This window comes from Rhamphochromis sp. 'chilingali', assembly GCF_963969265.1.
Source record: "Rhamphochromis sp. 'chilingali' genome assembly, chromosome: 19".
Taxonomy (NCBI): domain Eukaryota; kingdom Metazoa; phylum Chordata; class Actinopteri; order Cichliformes; family Cichlidae; genus Rhamphochromis; species Rhamphochromis sp. 'chilingali'.
In genome coordinates this window covers 31,200,247-31,216,290 of record NC_137946.1, presented here as the reverse complement: position 1 = coordinate 31,216,290, position 16,044 = coordinate 31,200,247, and the positions used below count along the sequence as shown (strand labels likewise).

Sequence of the window (16,044 nt, the reverse complement as noted above, 5' to 3'; positions counted from 1 at the left end):
ACACAATCGGAGAATTGTCTCGCCTAGATCTTAAAGCCAGGTTTGGTAGAGATTTGTTTCATAACTTCATAGTCTTATAACTAGTATTGTTTTTGAATACATCACACCCATACAGATTAAAGGATTAATAAATGAGTGGAGAAACATAAACATATCCACATAAATGGACTTCATGCTACAATTAAGCAATTACCTTCCAAATCAGGCTCTGTGGTGTGTATTAACATGCTGAACAGGTCCAGTGGATTTAGTTTCTGATCAAACTGATATTGAAATGAGCTTACAGCTTCAGTCTAAAAGACTCCTCCACTGCCTTGAGTTTCAACAGTAGGAAAGACCCGGGTAAATAAGGTCAACCGCCCACATTTGATGACTATGATGCTCATGCATTAGCGCGATATGCAGTTGCAGAACGTGATCTGACTCTCTAATCTAAAACAATCTGTCCCCAAGTGCATAGAGAGGGACATAATAGTAGGGTTGTTGTGCATAACCCATTATTACAAAGATGAATGCACATTTGAGAGTTGAGTGGAGCAAAAGCCAGAAAAGGCACATGGCCTTCAGAGATGTGGATTTAAGCAACTTGGTCAGAAGAGCCATCCATCACAATTTTCTTGACAAGCATGAAAATACACATGTAGCTTATACCTAGATAACAGTAGAGTCCTGAAATACAGTAAGGTGGCTCTGTAGGGGTCCTTCGGCGATATTGTTTGGATTCACGTACAATAAAGTGCCTCTGCAAAACACTTCTGAGTTGTCCTGAGTGGTCCTGACCATCTATTTCAAAATGACAATGCCCCTACACATAAATGGTTTGATGTGGATGAAATGTGTTTTTCACTAACTCTAGTAGACAAAATGAAGCTGTTCCTATTACACCTTAAAAAGACACTTAATGTTATTAATTTTAACTTAATTGGTCATCTGCCTGTACATCAATCATTTATTCATGGAGGCTGAAGAAAAAAGTATCTCCTGGAATATAATTAAAGTTCTCTTCAAGGTTATTATCGTTGACCTTGTCTCTTGAAGGCAGTTTTGAGACAGAAGGTGAAATGTGAAGAGAAAAAATAAAAGCAGAGCATCCCCTTCCATTCATGCTCTGCTTCCCCTGGCTTGACAAACACCTTACTAATGACTTCTTCCTGATGCAGACCAGCTGTTCATTTTTTTTCTCCTGTATTTTAAGCTCTATATGTTTTTTTTCTTTCAGATAATTCAAGGGAAATCAGGGCTAAGCCGAAAGACAAAGGCATATGGAGAAAACTAAATAATATAAATCCAGAAAATGTAAAAAGAAGGAATGAAGAAGAAAGAAAAGCAAAGGTCACAGAACAATCAACTGGCAATTACCTACTAATGACTCAGACTCCAGGAAAAATACATGATCTAAATGAGCTGCTCAGATCCTAAGTCTACTGATGCTGCATATATATTCAGTGAAGACGCCCCTGAGGCAATCCAGCATGTAACAGCAGGGTGCAAGATGCTAGCAGTCAGGGCATACATGGAACGCCATAACAAAGTGGCCGGTATAGTACACAGAAACATCTTTGTACTACATTCCAGTATGGCCTGGAAGTCCTGAGGTCAAAATAATGCAAGCTAAGGATGACCGAGACAAACTGGTGAAGGCTAAGCAACCAGATTTAGTAGTTGTGGAAATGTAGAGGAAAATGGCCGTAGTGATAGATGTAGCGACACCGAGTGACAGCAACATCAGCAAGAAGGAACATGAGAAGCTCGAAAAATACCAAGAACTGAGAGAAAAATTCAAGTAGACGTGGAGATGAAGGCAGTAGTGCTCCCAGTAATAATCGGAGCCCTTGGTGCATTGATGCCCAAGCTAGGCAAGTGGCTCCAGCAGATCCCAGGAACAACATTCCAGATCTTTGTCCAGAAGAGCGCAGTCCTAGGAACAGCTAAGATACTGCACAGGACTCAGGTTGGTTGGTTCTGTTCTTTCCTTAAAGCAAAAAGTCCAAATAAGTTATGTTTGGAATAGTCAAATTGGTTATTTTGATAAGGAGAACTGGTTTTTTTTTAAATTATTTTCCAGTTGTTGTGGTTTTCACAAGAGCAAACCTCTACCTCAAGTCAAAGCAGAATTCTATACCACCAGGTATCATTGCACTCGTAGCAGGCGTGAGGCCAAGTGAAATGTCAATATATATATTGATTTTAAAACAGCACATAGTTTTGCTTGACAGTATCTGCCAAAATAGAATTAAAGTAGACCATCATAAATACAAGAAAAAGAACTGGTTACAAAAAGAAAACACAATGTATGGATCATATGATTTGCATACTAACCCCTAACCCTAAACCAAGTGTGAAACATTGGGAATGAGAACTATCACCTTCAGGTCCAAGCCAATTGTTCTCAGCTGAAACTACGGAGTTGCTGTCCCAAGTGGAGGGGTTTAAATAGTCTTGGGGTTTTGTTTGTCAGTGAGGAGAGAGAGAAGTGGGAAGCATGAAAGTGAAGCTCCTGGATAGGCTGCTGACCCCCACATCCAGATAAGCAGCACAAAATGGACAGATCGATTTTTTTCTACTGACTCCTTTTTTATTAATGACATCCCATGTGAATAAAGCAATTTCAGATGTCATTTTAAAGATATTTGAATGAATAGCTACCGTCCAATGAGCAAACATATCAATATGAATCAAAGAGTTCCACTTCAATATTTTTAAAATCTTAATTTTTAAATGTAAAGAACATCAGTCTGTAGCTACTAAACATGTACAAAAATGTAGGTATAATACATTTAAGCATCCTTTTAGATATTTAGTGATGGGCTCTAGTATACAAAACTGAATAGTTTTATAATAGATTTTTTAAGTGGGTTCAACTTTTTTGTGTTCGTGTGGTTTGTGGAGGCATCCAAAATCATAAAAAGGGCACCGTGACCCTATCAGCAGCGAGGCTTCCCAATGTTGATGTATGATCCAATGAATCACGAAGGAAGAACAGTTCCATTGGTTTTCTCATCAATACCTTTCCTCACCGTGCTGCTGTCTTTTCATCCACAAAATGCTCCATTACTACAAACAGCCTTCTGACCTCCAAAGGATAAACACTGGCAAATGACAGCTGGCACATACAACATGTGTCATATTACACCTATTTGTGTCAGTAATGTGGTTTGCAGATAAACTGCCTATATTCTTTAACAGTGGTGAGCTTTTAATGGAATACTGTGCATTGTATTCCATAACATCATTGAACTTTATAAATATGAATGAATTCAGTGTGGGCACTAGAATGCATTGTAGCTTCTGAATACTCTGCCTGCTGCAAATCATCAGCTCCTGCAATTCATATGCAACCAATTTACAGTTAATGTTGAAGGGTAATGTTTGCCTACAAACTTACAGGGAGCAAATACGACGTCAAATGTTGGTAGAAGTGATTTAGGGTGAAAGGGGAATTCTATAGAAAATAATGTTTACTCAAGTCATATCTTACCATTGTAATCTTTCCAAAAGCACGGCTAATGCTATATGAAATGCTGACAGTGAATGTTGAACTAAGACGTTGTATGCGGATGATTTCACAGTTTACATTTTTATGTCCAAATGCAAAACTATTGATCATATGCCAGCTGATCGTGGGTGAGAGGCAAGGTACACCCAAGATAGCCCAATCGCAGGGCTAACAGAGGGACAGTGTGAGTCACACAAGTGAATGCAAACTCCACAAGGACGCTGCTGATTGTGAGATACGTGAGAAGGTTCTGTGTGCCGTCCATAAAAGGCTTTCCAGCGATTAAAGTTATTAATATTATTTAGATTAAATTAGTTATAGGTTTTTTTCATTTTTTTCAATGCATTATTTATACTCGTGTCATCGTTGTTGTTATTTTACACAAATGCAGAAATGCCCGAAGCTTCACAAGCTGCAGTTTGGACTGGACTGGAAGTGGACCCAAAGTGCAGGGAAAATTCATAAAAGGAGATATGAAACCAAAATGGGGGGATACAGGAAAAAAAGGTGCATATGAACATGCTTGCATGTAAATTGGGGAATATTTGGTTAACTTAGCAGGATCATAACCAGCTTTTGTGTAACTCCTTATCCTAGTCACCTGTTAGGGTAATGAAGGCTGTGAATCGACATAATGTAATGATGGGTGTGCTGAAGTCCCTTCATAATACATATCACAGGAATATCACAGTGCAATAAGGCAGGTTAAACAGACGGCATGACACAGTGAGGGACAGGACTATTTATACACAGGGAACTGATTTGGGACGGTGACGGGGAACAGATTAAGACAATTAAGACCATGATAGAGGGGAGGAAGTGAAACTCAACATAAGCAGAGCTGACCTACAGTTACACTGTAAAAAAAAATCCTAATATAAAAGTATTTTACTGTGTATTTTACAGTTTGTACTGTTCTTCTAGAATATCATTAAACTTACATCAATAGACTGTGATTTCACATTTCAAATGTAAATTAACGTAAAATCACTGTAATGTAATAAAACATAATTTTCTTGTTTTGTAAATTTGTCTGTACATATGCATATTTAGATTGTTAAAATACATTCACAAATGTATCATAATTTCACAAATATTTGTCCGTTATTTGAAAGATTGAACTGTTAAATTCAAATGTAATGCTATGGAAAAATATATAAAATGATTCCTATAAACTTTTTTTTACATCAAATAATAATTATTATTATTGCTATTTAGGGCGATTGTGGCTCAAGAGTTGGCAGTTCGCATTGTAATCAGAAGGTTGCTGGTTCGAGCCCCGGCTCGGACACTTTCGGTCGTTGTGTCCTTGGGCAAGACACTTCACCTACCACCTACTGGTGATGGCCAGAGGGGAATTCTAAAGTGGAATTGTAAAGCGCTTTGAGGGTCTCAAAAAGCGCGATATGAATGCAATGTTATTTAAACCAACTGTTAACTGTATATTCCTGTACATTTAAGTATTATTATTCATATTGTCGCATTCATTGACCTTGTTTACAGGTAATTTCATTGTTTAATCACATTAAATTGTTCCTAATTTAATGTTTAAAAGCACTTGAAAAAGGCAAAATCCTATGTAAAATTAGGGCAACAAATTGTATTTTCATTACTGGAAATAACCGTATTTTTACGAGTAAGTTATTTTCTGTTATTTTACGGTGTTATTTTGGCACCCCAGCAACCTATTACTGTTTTTTTAAGATGTTTTTTTTTTCTAACAGTGTACCAGAGACACCAGAATCACATCAGATACTGAAAGAAATGGTTCGAATAGTTTTCCCCTCATGGTTAGTGAGTGTAGTATTAGAAGTTTTTCCTCAGTAAATACATAAAAAAGCCTTGAAAAAAATCAATTAAAAAAATGCTTCTTTTTTAATGCCACACACCATTGTATCTGTCCAGGGCAGTAATATAATAACAATAAATAATAGAATAACAATAAATATAAGGGAATGGCACTGAAGCAGTGTGCCAGTGTAGGTGCTTTCTGAGTGAATAGCGAATGTTTCATAAATTAATAATTTTCTGTATTTTTTGCTTCAGGAATGAATTAGGCCTCATCGTGTCTTTCACCCATGTGTGAGCTCACGGTGTATTTTCAGGACCTGCTACACAAACACAAATCTCTACATGTACAGGCTCAAATGCACACATTCAACTTATCATCTTAAAAGATGCCGTTTCAGGGCAGCTGATGACTACGCAAACATTCTAGCTTTAAGACAGGCAGTTCGATGAAGCATGGTGGATCAAGGCTGAACCAGAGAGTTAAGACACTCTACTGAAAAATTAATGACCAAACACAGACATCTACATCATGTAAACACTACAAATAAGATGTCTCTAACAGCAGAGAGCAGAAACAGAGCAGGTTAACGATCTTGTTTTTATGGGTGGTGCTGAACAAAGGCGGTGAGCCTGAATTATGCAGCAATCTCAGCAAAAGCCATGAGCTAGTTATAGCTTGTGTTGCTCCTAATTTGAGTTTCTTGTGAAAACAAACCCTGTGAGTACACACAACAACACTTGCACTTACATGAAGACTCGTTTCATAGACACACGGGCTGATAGACACACATATTTGTGCTTAACGCATGAAGCTGGCAAACCTATGGCATAACTTTCCTCAGGGGAAATATGGTGGAAGAAAGTTTCTGTGCAAAAGTAATTTAAACTTTGTGCGTATAAAATGATCATATCTCCAAATGCAAAGTCAAATAATGCAAAATAAAACTGATTAGTAAGGCTTACAAAGAAGACTTAATTAAGACATGAAAGGGTTTAAGCAATAAAAGATAACTGAAAATAAATAGAATGAAAAGTGAGGTTTCCTTTTTTTACGGCCAACAATCAGTAGGACTAAGCATGTTTGTATATGACAGCTGAATTAAATGCTGTCATAATCTGTTTTAAATATTAAACTATTGTACAGAAGTGACTAAATATGTTTCTGTAATGGCAGATATTTATGTGTGAGTTACTGTAAACCTGTTACTGTTCACATGTGAAATAGCACGCAGGTTTTTAACATCTGTTAAGCTCTCCTTTTGTCCACAATCTTGACACATCCAGTCACTAATTTAATCTAATTTTCACCACACAACCACTCAATCTAAGTCAACAAACCACTCTAGCTTCCTATTGTTCTTGCAGAAAGTAAGAAGCTAAAATGCTAAAATTATCAGCAAATGCTAGAAATGCAAGGTTAGCAAGACTGTACGGGCGCATTGTACAGACAGAGATGCCCACTGAATAGGGTTGATGCCCAACATATTTGGATAACAGTCTCTTGTTAAAAGTAAACCATACTATTTTTTTTAAATTACATTAAAAATACTTCCCAAGGTACAAACACAACACAAACATATCTAAAATTAAGCAACTAGCAAGGTTAATGAAAGCTATCCACTAACTGCTGACCATGGTAGGATCTATCTGTTAGTCAGAACCACCACAGGAAAAATTATACATTTGTGTCATCAAAAGTAACCTCTTTACAGTTACTTTTGAGTTACTTTTTCAGAATCTACATGGATATTAAAATCACCCAGGATAATTATTTTACTTAAGCTTAGCACTAAATCAGATAAAATGTTGGAGAAATCAGATAGAAACTCCGAGTAAGGACCAGGTGGACAATAGGTAATAACAAATAGAACTGTTTTTGAGCTTTCCAGTTAGGGTAGACAAGGCTAAGCTTCTGTAAGGCAGAGTAAATCTATTTGTTAATCACTTATTAACTCAAGTAATAACACTGAGAGAGATATAATGTTTAATAATCCACTTTTTACCATTTTATTCTTTGGTGCAGTTTTGGATACTATAACGTTCTTATAAATAAATAATGTTCTTTCTTTGTTATTTTTATGTTTCATTTCTTTCTTTCTTGCTTAGACTTTGGGGTTTGGGGGGAAAACAGGAGAAGAGAAGTTTAAGAGAGGCTGCAACTCAGTTGAGGTGTTTAATAAATTTGGCCAGATTTCTAGAAAAGACAGCTCCTCCATCCAAAGTAGCATGGATACTAACTCTCCAAATAAGACAGGGTTTTCTCCAGAGTTTCCCAATTCTCTAAAAAGCCCACATTATTTTTGGACAACCAGCAATTTAAGGCAACCATGAGGTTGACTTGCTGTTGGAACCAGATTCAAGTGGACATTAGATGAACTGTAACTTTGCTGCAGTTAATCAAAACAAGGCGCTTTATATTGTAAGACAAAGACCCTACAATAACAGAGAGAAAACCCCAACAGTCAGATGAACCTCTGTGAGCAAGCCAGAGGGAGAGGGCAAATTATAAACACAGAGAGTTGCTTTTGCACATTTTCATCAACATTTGATTTGATCAATTCAGCTGAATTCAGTTGTATTTATATAGTGCCAAATCACAACAAATGTTGTCCCAAGGTGCTCACAGTTGCTTCAAGCTGCTTGTTTTCATTAAGTCATGGACAACTTCCATCTTTTTGTGCCACCTACTGTAGATATGCCACTTCAGCTCAGGTGCATGTTTGTTCTCGAGGTTAGGTTGATGCAATATCCAGACACGACCATAGTACATTCAATCTAATTAAAAATAAATAAATAAAAAGGTGAAGAGACTGACAGTGTCCAAGAGCTTTAAATCACCTCACTGTCAAAGTGACATAAGTCTGAACTCAGTCCCCAGTTTATAGCGCAGTCCCACAAACATAAAATATCATCCTATTTGGTACACCTGTGTGTCCTAATCATGGGAGCACTGTCCTCGTCCCCGACAGAAACCTCAGGAGAGCAGCTAGCACTGTCTGCTCTTGTTTTATACATAACCAGCAGGCTAATCTAATTACTCTGTGATGGAAGGCAGTCAATTTCACAGTCAGTCAGACACTTCTGCTGCCTAAAAATTAGGGCAACCCGAGTTTGATATATGAGGCAATAACCTGTAATGTAATGAAGTCACCTTCAGACCAAGACCTCTGTCATTGAAATAATAATGAATTATAACAAGTATAATAGTATTTGGGTTTAACACGCTGAGAGTCTCTATCTCTCACCTCTTCTTTGGTCTCTCGCTCCTGCTGAAATGAATGTGTTCTGTCTTTTTTTAAAAGTTCATGGCAGAGCCTGTTGAGTGGACAGTTTGACTGTTGGTATTAAATGAGAGATGCATAAAGTGAAGTGTCAAATACCTCCAAGACACAAAGATCACGCTAATTTATTCAGGTAAAGTGGGGGGACATAAAAATGTAATCTTGAACTTGTCATTATAAAAGTGTCATTGGTGAAAAAAGGTGCTCGTGCTGTGGAGCAAAGCAGAACTGCTCAAATGCTTTTGGAGAAGCTAAAATGCTGCCTGAATGATGATCGGATGTGACTTTTACTGAGAATAATTCAACAGGTGAACACCATGCATTCAAAATACACATGAAACATGCAGTTTGTGCAACAGTCACAACCTCAAATCCATGGACTGGTGTTCCTGGAGACACATTTTTTGCTTTGTTGTGAATCTGAAACAGATTTTTCATCTCTCTAGTCTCATATGAACTCATGAACATGCACTTGAAATACTTTTAAATGGGGAAAAAAGCCTGGACTCCAGGAGTTGGAAGGGATAAAAATCAATTTGCCTTTCAGGATCTCCTCCAAGACCTGGATCAGGGCATCAGTAAGCTCCTGGCCAGTCTGTGGTTCTATTTGGTGGCTTTTTGTGAACTGATTAATAGCCTGCCAGAGGTCCTCAGCTGGATTGCAGTGTGGGGGATCTGAAGGCCAGTCAGTGGTATCAATGCGTTTGTCACAGTGGAACTACCTACATACTCTGACCACATGATGCTGGAACTGATCTCCACGAGGACAAACCCGGGTCTGTGTGACCCTCCAAGGTTAAGCCTTCCCAGACATTCACTGACCGATTACCAAACCGATCAATGTGGATGATATTTCACCCACATTTGCTTGGTGTGAACCTGCTCTCATCTGTGAAGAGAATGGGATAACATTAGTGGACTGGCCATTTCTGGTGTTCTCTGGCATATATCAGTCATGCTACAACTGCTGGAACCCAATTCTGCTCCTACTAAATCTGTTTCTGACAGTCTGATCAGAAAAATGCACAAGAGTGGTCTACTGGAGGTCATTTTCTAGGGCTCTAATAGTGTTCCTACTGCTCCTCATCTCACAAAGGAGTAGATACTAGAATTGCTGCTGGGTTGATGCCTTTCTGCTGCTCTGTTGAGCTCCTCTTGTGTAATGGTGTATTTGTTTATGTCCTCCAAACTCTTGAGACTGTGCCAGGAGAAACAGCAAACCTTCTTGCTACACCTCATCTGGACACGCTCTCCTGGAGGAGGTGGACTACCTGTGCAACCTTGATGAGCTCAAAGTACCATCTCATGCTAACAGTAGTACCAAGGACACTAACAAGAAGCAAATTCAGAGAAAAATATACCTAGAAGGGATACAGGGAGTACAGTGGTCTATGGCCACCACCCACAAAACCGTTCATTTACACCAGAGCACATATAATGGATTAGCAATAGTTTCGGTCATCAGAGAATAACACACAAGCCATTTAAACTTCAGGTATCTGAGTGTTCCTGTAAATCGGTTAAGCAGTTGTGACAATTGCACGCATAATTCTCATGTTTTTAAACAAACTTAACATCTTTCATCCCTTTTCAGTTTATTCTTGCTGCTCTCTTCAAGCATCAAATACACCGTTTCTCCGCAGCTGCAAACTGCCCACACAAATTTAGGAACTAACTGCTGTATTGACACAATTTGTCTTCCACATGCAATAAAATATTATCTCCAAATAAATTCTGCACTTCTGTTTGGTATTCTCTGCTTTGTCCATGTCCAGGAAAACATTTGACAAGGTTTTGATCGAGTTATGCGCAGTATCTGTCAACATTTCAAAACATTCAGCCTCTTTTTTTCATTTTTTAATATGAAATGTGAATGAGTGCATTAATGTATGTAAATGGCTGGTAATAGTTTTCCAGTAAGGGATGATAATTCACTTTACTCTTTTTCACATTTTTCATTTCAAAGATTAGATTTAATGAAATAGTTGGAAATCCAAAACCATAAAGTTTTATTAAACAGCTGAACAGGCTACAGAATAACATAAAATAAGTTCTCCTATTGGGCTTTGGAGTGTCTTTTTACAAACAATTAAGAGCCTTTTCTTCCTTTTTTGGGGTTAACTTAAATTCTATTTGAATTTATTTATTTATACATGTTGTGCCATGTCATAACAACAGTCACATCAAGGCACTTGATATTGTAAGGTTAAAGTATTAGGGAAGAATCCCCAACAATCAGGTAAACCTCCTATGAGCAAACACTAAGCGTAAGTAAGAAGGAAAAAGTTCCTGTAAACAGGTAGAAACCTTCGGTATAATCAGACTATAATCATCTGTTTCTGCCAGTTTAGGAGAAAGGTAAGACAAATGAAAAGAGAGCAACAAAACATACTGTGGGAGAGAGAAGCCAAATATTTAATGATATGCAGCATTGTCTAAGTAAACTGTAGTACAGCTTAGAAGTAATAAATGCGTGAACTAGATTTTTTTGTTCATTTTGAAACAGTTTACATTGTTGGAGATAAAATAAAGCTGTCCTACCAATTTGTTTAATTCATAGATGTCAAACATGAGGCCAGAATCGGCCTGGCAGACTCGAATTCGGGCCACTGAGACATGAAAGAGGACAATGATTTTGGAACCAGTCCATTTACCTAAGTAATAGATAAACAATTATATGACAGAAACATTTTTCTGCTAGATGTGTTTTTGGCTTTCAAAATGTGTCCACAGTAAAAAAAAATAAAAAAGAAGAAATGAAAAGAGAAAATTTTTGATCAATTAGCAAAAAAAATCAGTTTGGAATTACAAGACAGTCTGGGCAATCTGTAACTATACACATTTTTTTTTTTTGCTGACAGATTTCTTTTATTTAGTGGAGAAACGTTTCTCTGTCGTGCAGGAAAACTGAGAAATTCTGTTAAAATTGTTTTTCTTATATTAAATGTGTCTCGGGGATTTTAAATGTGTAGTCAAACGTCTTTATACTCACAGAAAGAGACGTTTCACCCGTCTGGGACACTTGAGACCAGAGTGGCCTGTATGTGGCCCATGATGTAAAATGATTTTGACATTCTTGGTTTAGTTGCTCAGGATATAGCCTGGGTAAAAATTACTCCAAGGTAATGTCTTCCAGAGTGAGTCTCAGCAATAACCTGCGTTATATAACGATCCAGGATGAAAGTGTGTAAAAAGAACAAGACTGCTGTGGTATAATACACTTATAGTTTCGTCTTTCAACTCATCCACCGTCAGTCTCATTGTGTGCGTTTCTTTTTTTTTCCATGTATTTGTCAGTCATTTTCCATTTGTGAACTACATAAAACTACATTTGTTCATGAAACTAAATGAAGATACAAAGAAATCTGCATTTAGTGTACTGGTGCATTTTCAGTTTTGCCAGCAATCAAGGCAATACACACAGTCATGTTAAAGTTCTAACATTCAACACACTCGTGAAAGTTTTCTGTTTTTTTGATGTGATTGTATTTGCCACATAATATTAGTTAAATTAGCTATATGAGTAGCCTTCTCATCTAATACTACGTATTACTTTGGCTAAAAACAAATAATGAAACTTAAATATGTGGAACTAAAAATAACTTGAACTTTTCCTCATCAGTGAACATGAACAAAGCTACTGGTCCGGACGGGATTCCCGGCCGCATCCTCAGGTCATGCGCGGCTCAGCTGGCTGGAGTGTTCACGCACATCTTCAACCTTTCCCTCTCTCTGTCTGTAGTCCCAGCCTGCTTCAAAATGGCCACCATCGTCCCTGTACCCAAATCCTCCACCATCTCCTCATTGAACGACTGGCGACCTGTAGCCCTGACCCCCATCGTAAGCAAATGCTTCGAGAAGCTGGTCAGGGACTTCATCTGCTCTGCACTACCCGACTCACTGGACCCTCTACAGTTTGCATACCGCCACAACAGGTCCACTGATGATGCCATAGCCCTGACACTACACACTGCCCTGTCACACCTGGAGAAGAGAGACACGTATGTGAGAATGCTGTTTGTAGATTACAGCTCAGCATTCAATACCATCGTTCCCTCGAAGCTGGACAGGAAACTGCAGGATCTAGGACTGAGCAGCTCCCTCTGCAGCTGGATCCTTAGCTTCCTGTCTGACAGACGCCAGGTGGTCAGACTGGGCAGCATCACCTCATCCCCCATCACACTGAACACTGGTGCTCCACAGGGGTGTGTACTGAGCCCTCTCCTGTACTCACTCTACACCTACGACTGCACAGCCACTAACAGCTCCAACATCATTGTGAAGTTTGCGGACGACACTACAGTGGTGGGTCTTATCACCAACGGTGATGAGACGGCTTACAGGGAGGAGGTCAGCGCCCTGACCCACTGGTGTCAAGACAACCATCTCACCCTCAACGTCGCAAAGACAAAGGAGTTGATAGTGGACTTCCGAAGGTGCAGAGAAGTACACACCCCCATCACCATCAACGGCGCTGCTGTGGAGAGAGTGAGCAGCTTCCGGTTCCTTGGTGTACATCTGGCTGAGGATCTTACGTGGTCAGTACACACAAACAAAACAGTGAAGAAGGCGCAGCAGCGCCTCTTCTTTCTCAGGAGACTGAAAAGATTCGGCATGAGCCCCCGCATCCTCAGGACCTTCTATCACTGTGCCATTGAGAGCATCCTCACTGGATGCATCACCACCTGGTATGGCAACAGCACTGCCTACAACTGCAAAGCTCTCCAGCGAGTAGTGCGGTGCTCTGAACGGATAATTGGAGGTGAGCTTCCCTCCCTCCAAGACATCTACAGGAAGCGCTGCCTGAGGAAAGCGGGGAGGATCATCAAGGACTCCAGTCACCCCAGCCATAAACTGTTCAGACTGCTTCCATCAGGAAGGAGGTTCTGCAGCATCCGGTCCCGTACCAGCAGACTGAGAGACAGCTTTTTCCATCAGGCCATCAGACTGCTGAACACTTCATAGACACCTCAGCTTCACTACTGGAACTTCAACATTATGCACTCCACACTGTATATAAATGCCACTTGTTTTGCACATATTCAACTCTGTATATTTTATATATTTTATTATTATTATTATTATTATTTTTTTTTTTTACTATTTAATTTGTAAAAATGTGTATACACACACACACACACACACAAGTAGGAAAATATTTAGTATACACATCCAGAAATGCATACACTATTATATATTGTACATATATTTATTAGTTTCAGGTTGGCCATTCTTGTATTTTGCTCGTTTGTGTTGGCACATCTCTGTTGCTTGTGGGGCTCGCACACAAGAATTTCACTCGCATGTGCTGTGCCAGTGTGCCTGCACATGTGATGTGACAATAAAAGTGATTTGATTTGATTTGATTTTGTGAACATGTGCAGTATGTCCGATTTCTGTGTGTTTGTTTCTGCATGAAGACATTCATATTAGTGATGGGCAGATGAAGCCCCATGAAGCACTGAAGCTTTTCATCCAATTGGTTCACCCCAACGCGAAGCTTCATGAAGCTTCATTTGCTCTAGCAGGACACCTACTGGACGTAAAAATAATAGCTGGCATGAATTTGAAGAGTGTGGCATTTTGCACACAGCCTGTAAATGTCAACAACAAAAGGAGTGTGTAAAACATGTATATTGTAGTGATGGCAGTATACTGTGTATATTTATAGTGGCAGTATGGGAAATGATTATTTGGAAATGCTTGAAATGGAAATGATCATTTACTGTGAGGTGAGGTGTGGTTGGGGTGTGGACAGTAGTTGTGCTTTTGTAACGTTGAGGTATGGACAGCTACACACTGAGGCTTTGAGCCTCAGTCCTGCCTGTTCACATTTTATTCTGTAAAAACTAAATTTTCACTGCTTTTATGACCTTTTTAGTGGGGAGAACATAGCTAGGATTTAATGATTTAACAAATCTTTTGAATCCTTTGTCCTCCACAATGCTAAATAGCTGGGAGTCCTCAATCACCATGCTGACCAGGTCTTCATCTATTTGAGATTGTTCTCCTGAGGAAAGACAATAAAGATAAAGCACAAATATAAATATCACACACGTAACTTATAACAGTTGTATAATATTGTTATATCATTTAGTAACATTACTGCATCCTATATTATCATTGCATTTGATGGCTCACCTGGTCTTGCTCCACAATCGGTGTCCCCCTTATTCTCATGCAAAGCTCTGTAGTGCCTAAGCATGGATGAGGTGTTGTTGTTGTCATATCCCAGCTCCCTGGCACATAGCAAACACTTCACCTTGTACAAAAGTCAAGACAGCTCAACATAAATTGTATTGCACCATCAGTATCATGAAAATACATCTTCTGTAGAAATTTACATACCTTGTTGGGAGGAATAAGATCAAAATGTTCCCACACAGGGGAGGACATCCTCCTCTTCTTAGCTGGCTCCATTCTCTCCTGACTTTCCTCACTCTCATAAACCTCCAAACGGTCTCCAAACTCTCACTAACCGCAACTCTCCATCAAACACCCACATTTTTGAATGAAGTCTGAGGGGTTTATATCGCTGTCATATCTCGCGGCAAAGTTCGAACCACTTCATGAACCAGTCACGTGGTACAGCCGGGCAGCGAGGCTTCGGACGTCATCATTTTCAGCTCCTCCCATAAATGAAGCAAGCCTCGATACGCGCTTCGCGGAAACGCCCCCTCCATTACTCGACACACGCTCCGAAGCCTCGATACAGAACGTCCCATCACTAATTCATATTATAGCTGGAGTATGCAGTATTGTCATCGCCCCACGGGGCAGTGTGGACAGCCAAGTTTGTGAATGCAATAACTCGAGAGGCGAGTCTCCAACGTCTGGTCTGCAAAGAGTCAAAGAGTCCAGAGAGGAGGAAACAGAACATGGTGTGATTAGCTAAGACAAATGAGGTAGAAAGCTAGGCAGACAGAGGGATGGAAGACCTACAAAAGGAGGACTCTCTATTTTCAAATATTTTTTTGTCTTTTATTTCTTTTGTTTTTTTGGTTCTTCAAGAATTCTGACTGTGAAGTGAAGTTCAGCGTTGTGAAATCTAAGTGGACAGTCTCCTCAATCCAAAACAAAAAGAACAAAAAGTTGAGATGGCAAAATTAAACATATGAGTAACTGTTTGCAAATTGGACACAGACTCTGTAAAATGACACAATTATGTTGCACTAACTGGTTTTATATTCAAAGCCACCAGATTCACTGGTGATGCAAGATATTTCCCAAATATCCAAGGCATGAATACTGAATAACTTTTTTAAACCCAGGTTGGAAAATGAAGGAGTGCCAGAAGCCAAATACTGGTAATTTCTTACATTCATGGATTGAGTATTTATCTGGGGATTTTTCATCTTTTTTTAAAATCAGCTTTCACTGATTTCACTAGAATAATGAAATAGGGAAACCACTGAGATGCATTGTGCCAAATTCAATTTCAAATGTTTGCATTCAATTCAAGTGTGGTAATTGACA

At 39.0% G+C, this 16,044-nt stretch overlaps 1 protein-coding gene across 1 annotated transcript; it reads right to left on the bottom strand.

Annotated features, from left to right (window-relative positions):
• Positions 1-14,018: 14,018 nt before the first annotated feature.
• On the bottom strand, positions 14,019-15,290 carry LOC308387005 (uncharacterized protein). Its single transcript, XM_080866880.1, has 3 exons — positions 14,917-15,290; positions 14,710-14,830; positions 14,019-14,578 (listed from the first exon to the last, which is right to left on the bottom strand). The coding sequence occupies exons 1-3, from the start codon at positions 14,986-14,988 to the stop codon at positions 14,418-14,420; spliced, it is 354 nt and encodes a 117-aa protein (XP_080723006.1). The 5' UTR covers positions 14,989-15,290; the 3' UTR covers positions 14,019-14,417.
• Positions 15,291-16,044: the final 754 nt, after the last annotated feature.

Coding starts and splice junctions, on each gene's coding strand:
- LOC308387005 (XM_080866880.1), bottom strand. CDS start 14,988: ATGGAGCCAGCTAAGAAGAGGAGGATGTCCTCCCCTGTGTGGGAACAT. Junction 14,831..14,916: donor ATCTTATTCCTCCCAACAAG/GTATGTAAATTT, acceptor CTTTTGTACAAG/GTGAAGTGTTTGCTATGTGC. Junction 14,579..14,709: donor CGATTGTGGAGCAAGACCAG/GTGAGCCATCAA, acceptor GTCTTTCCTCAG/GAGAACAATCTCAAATAGAT.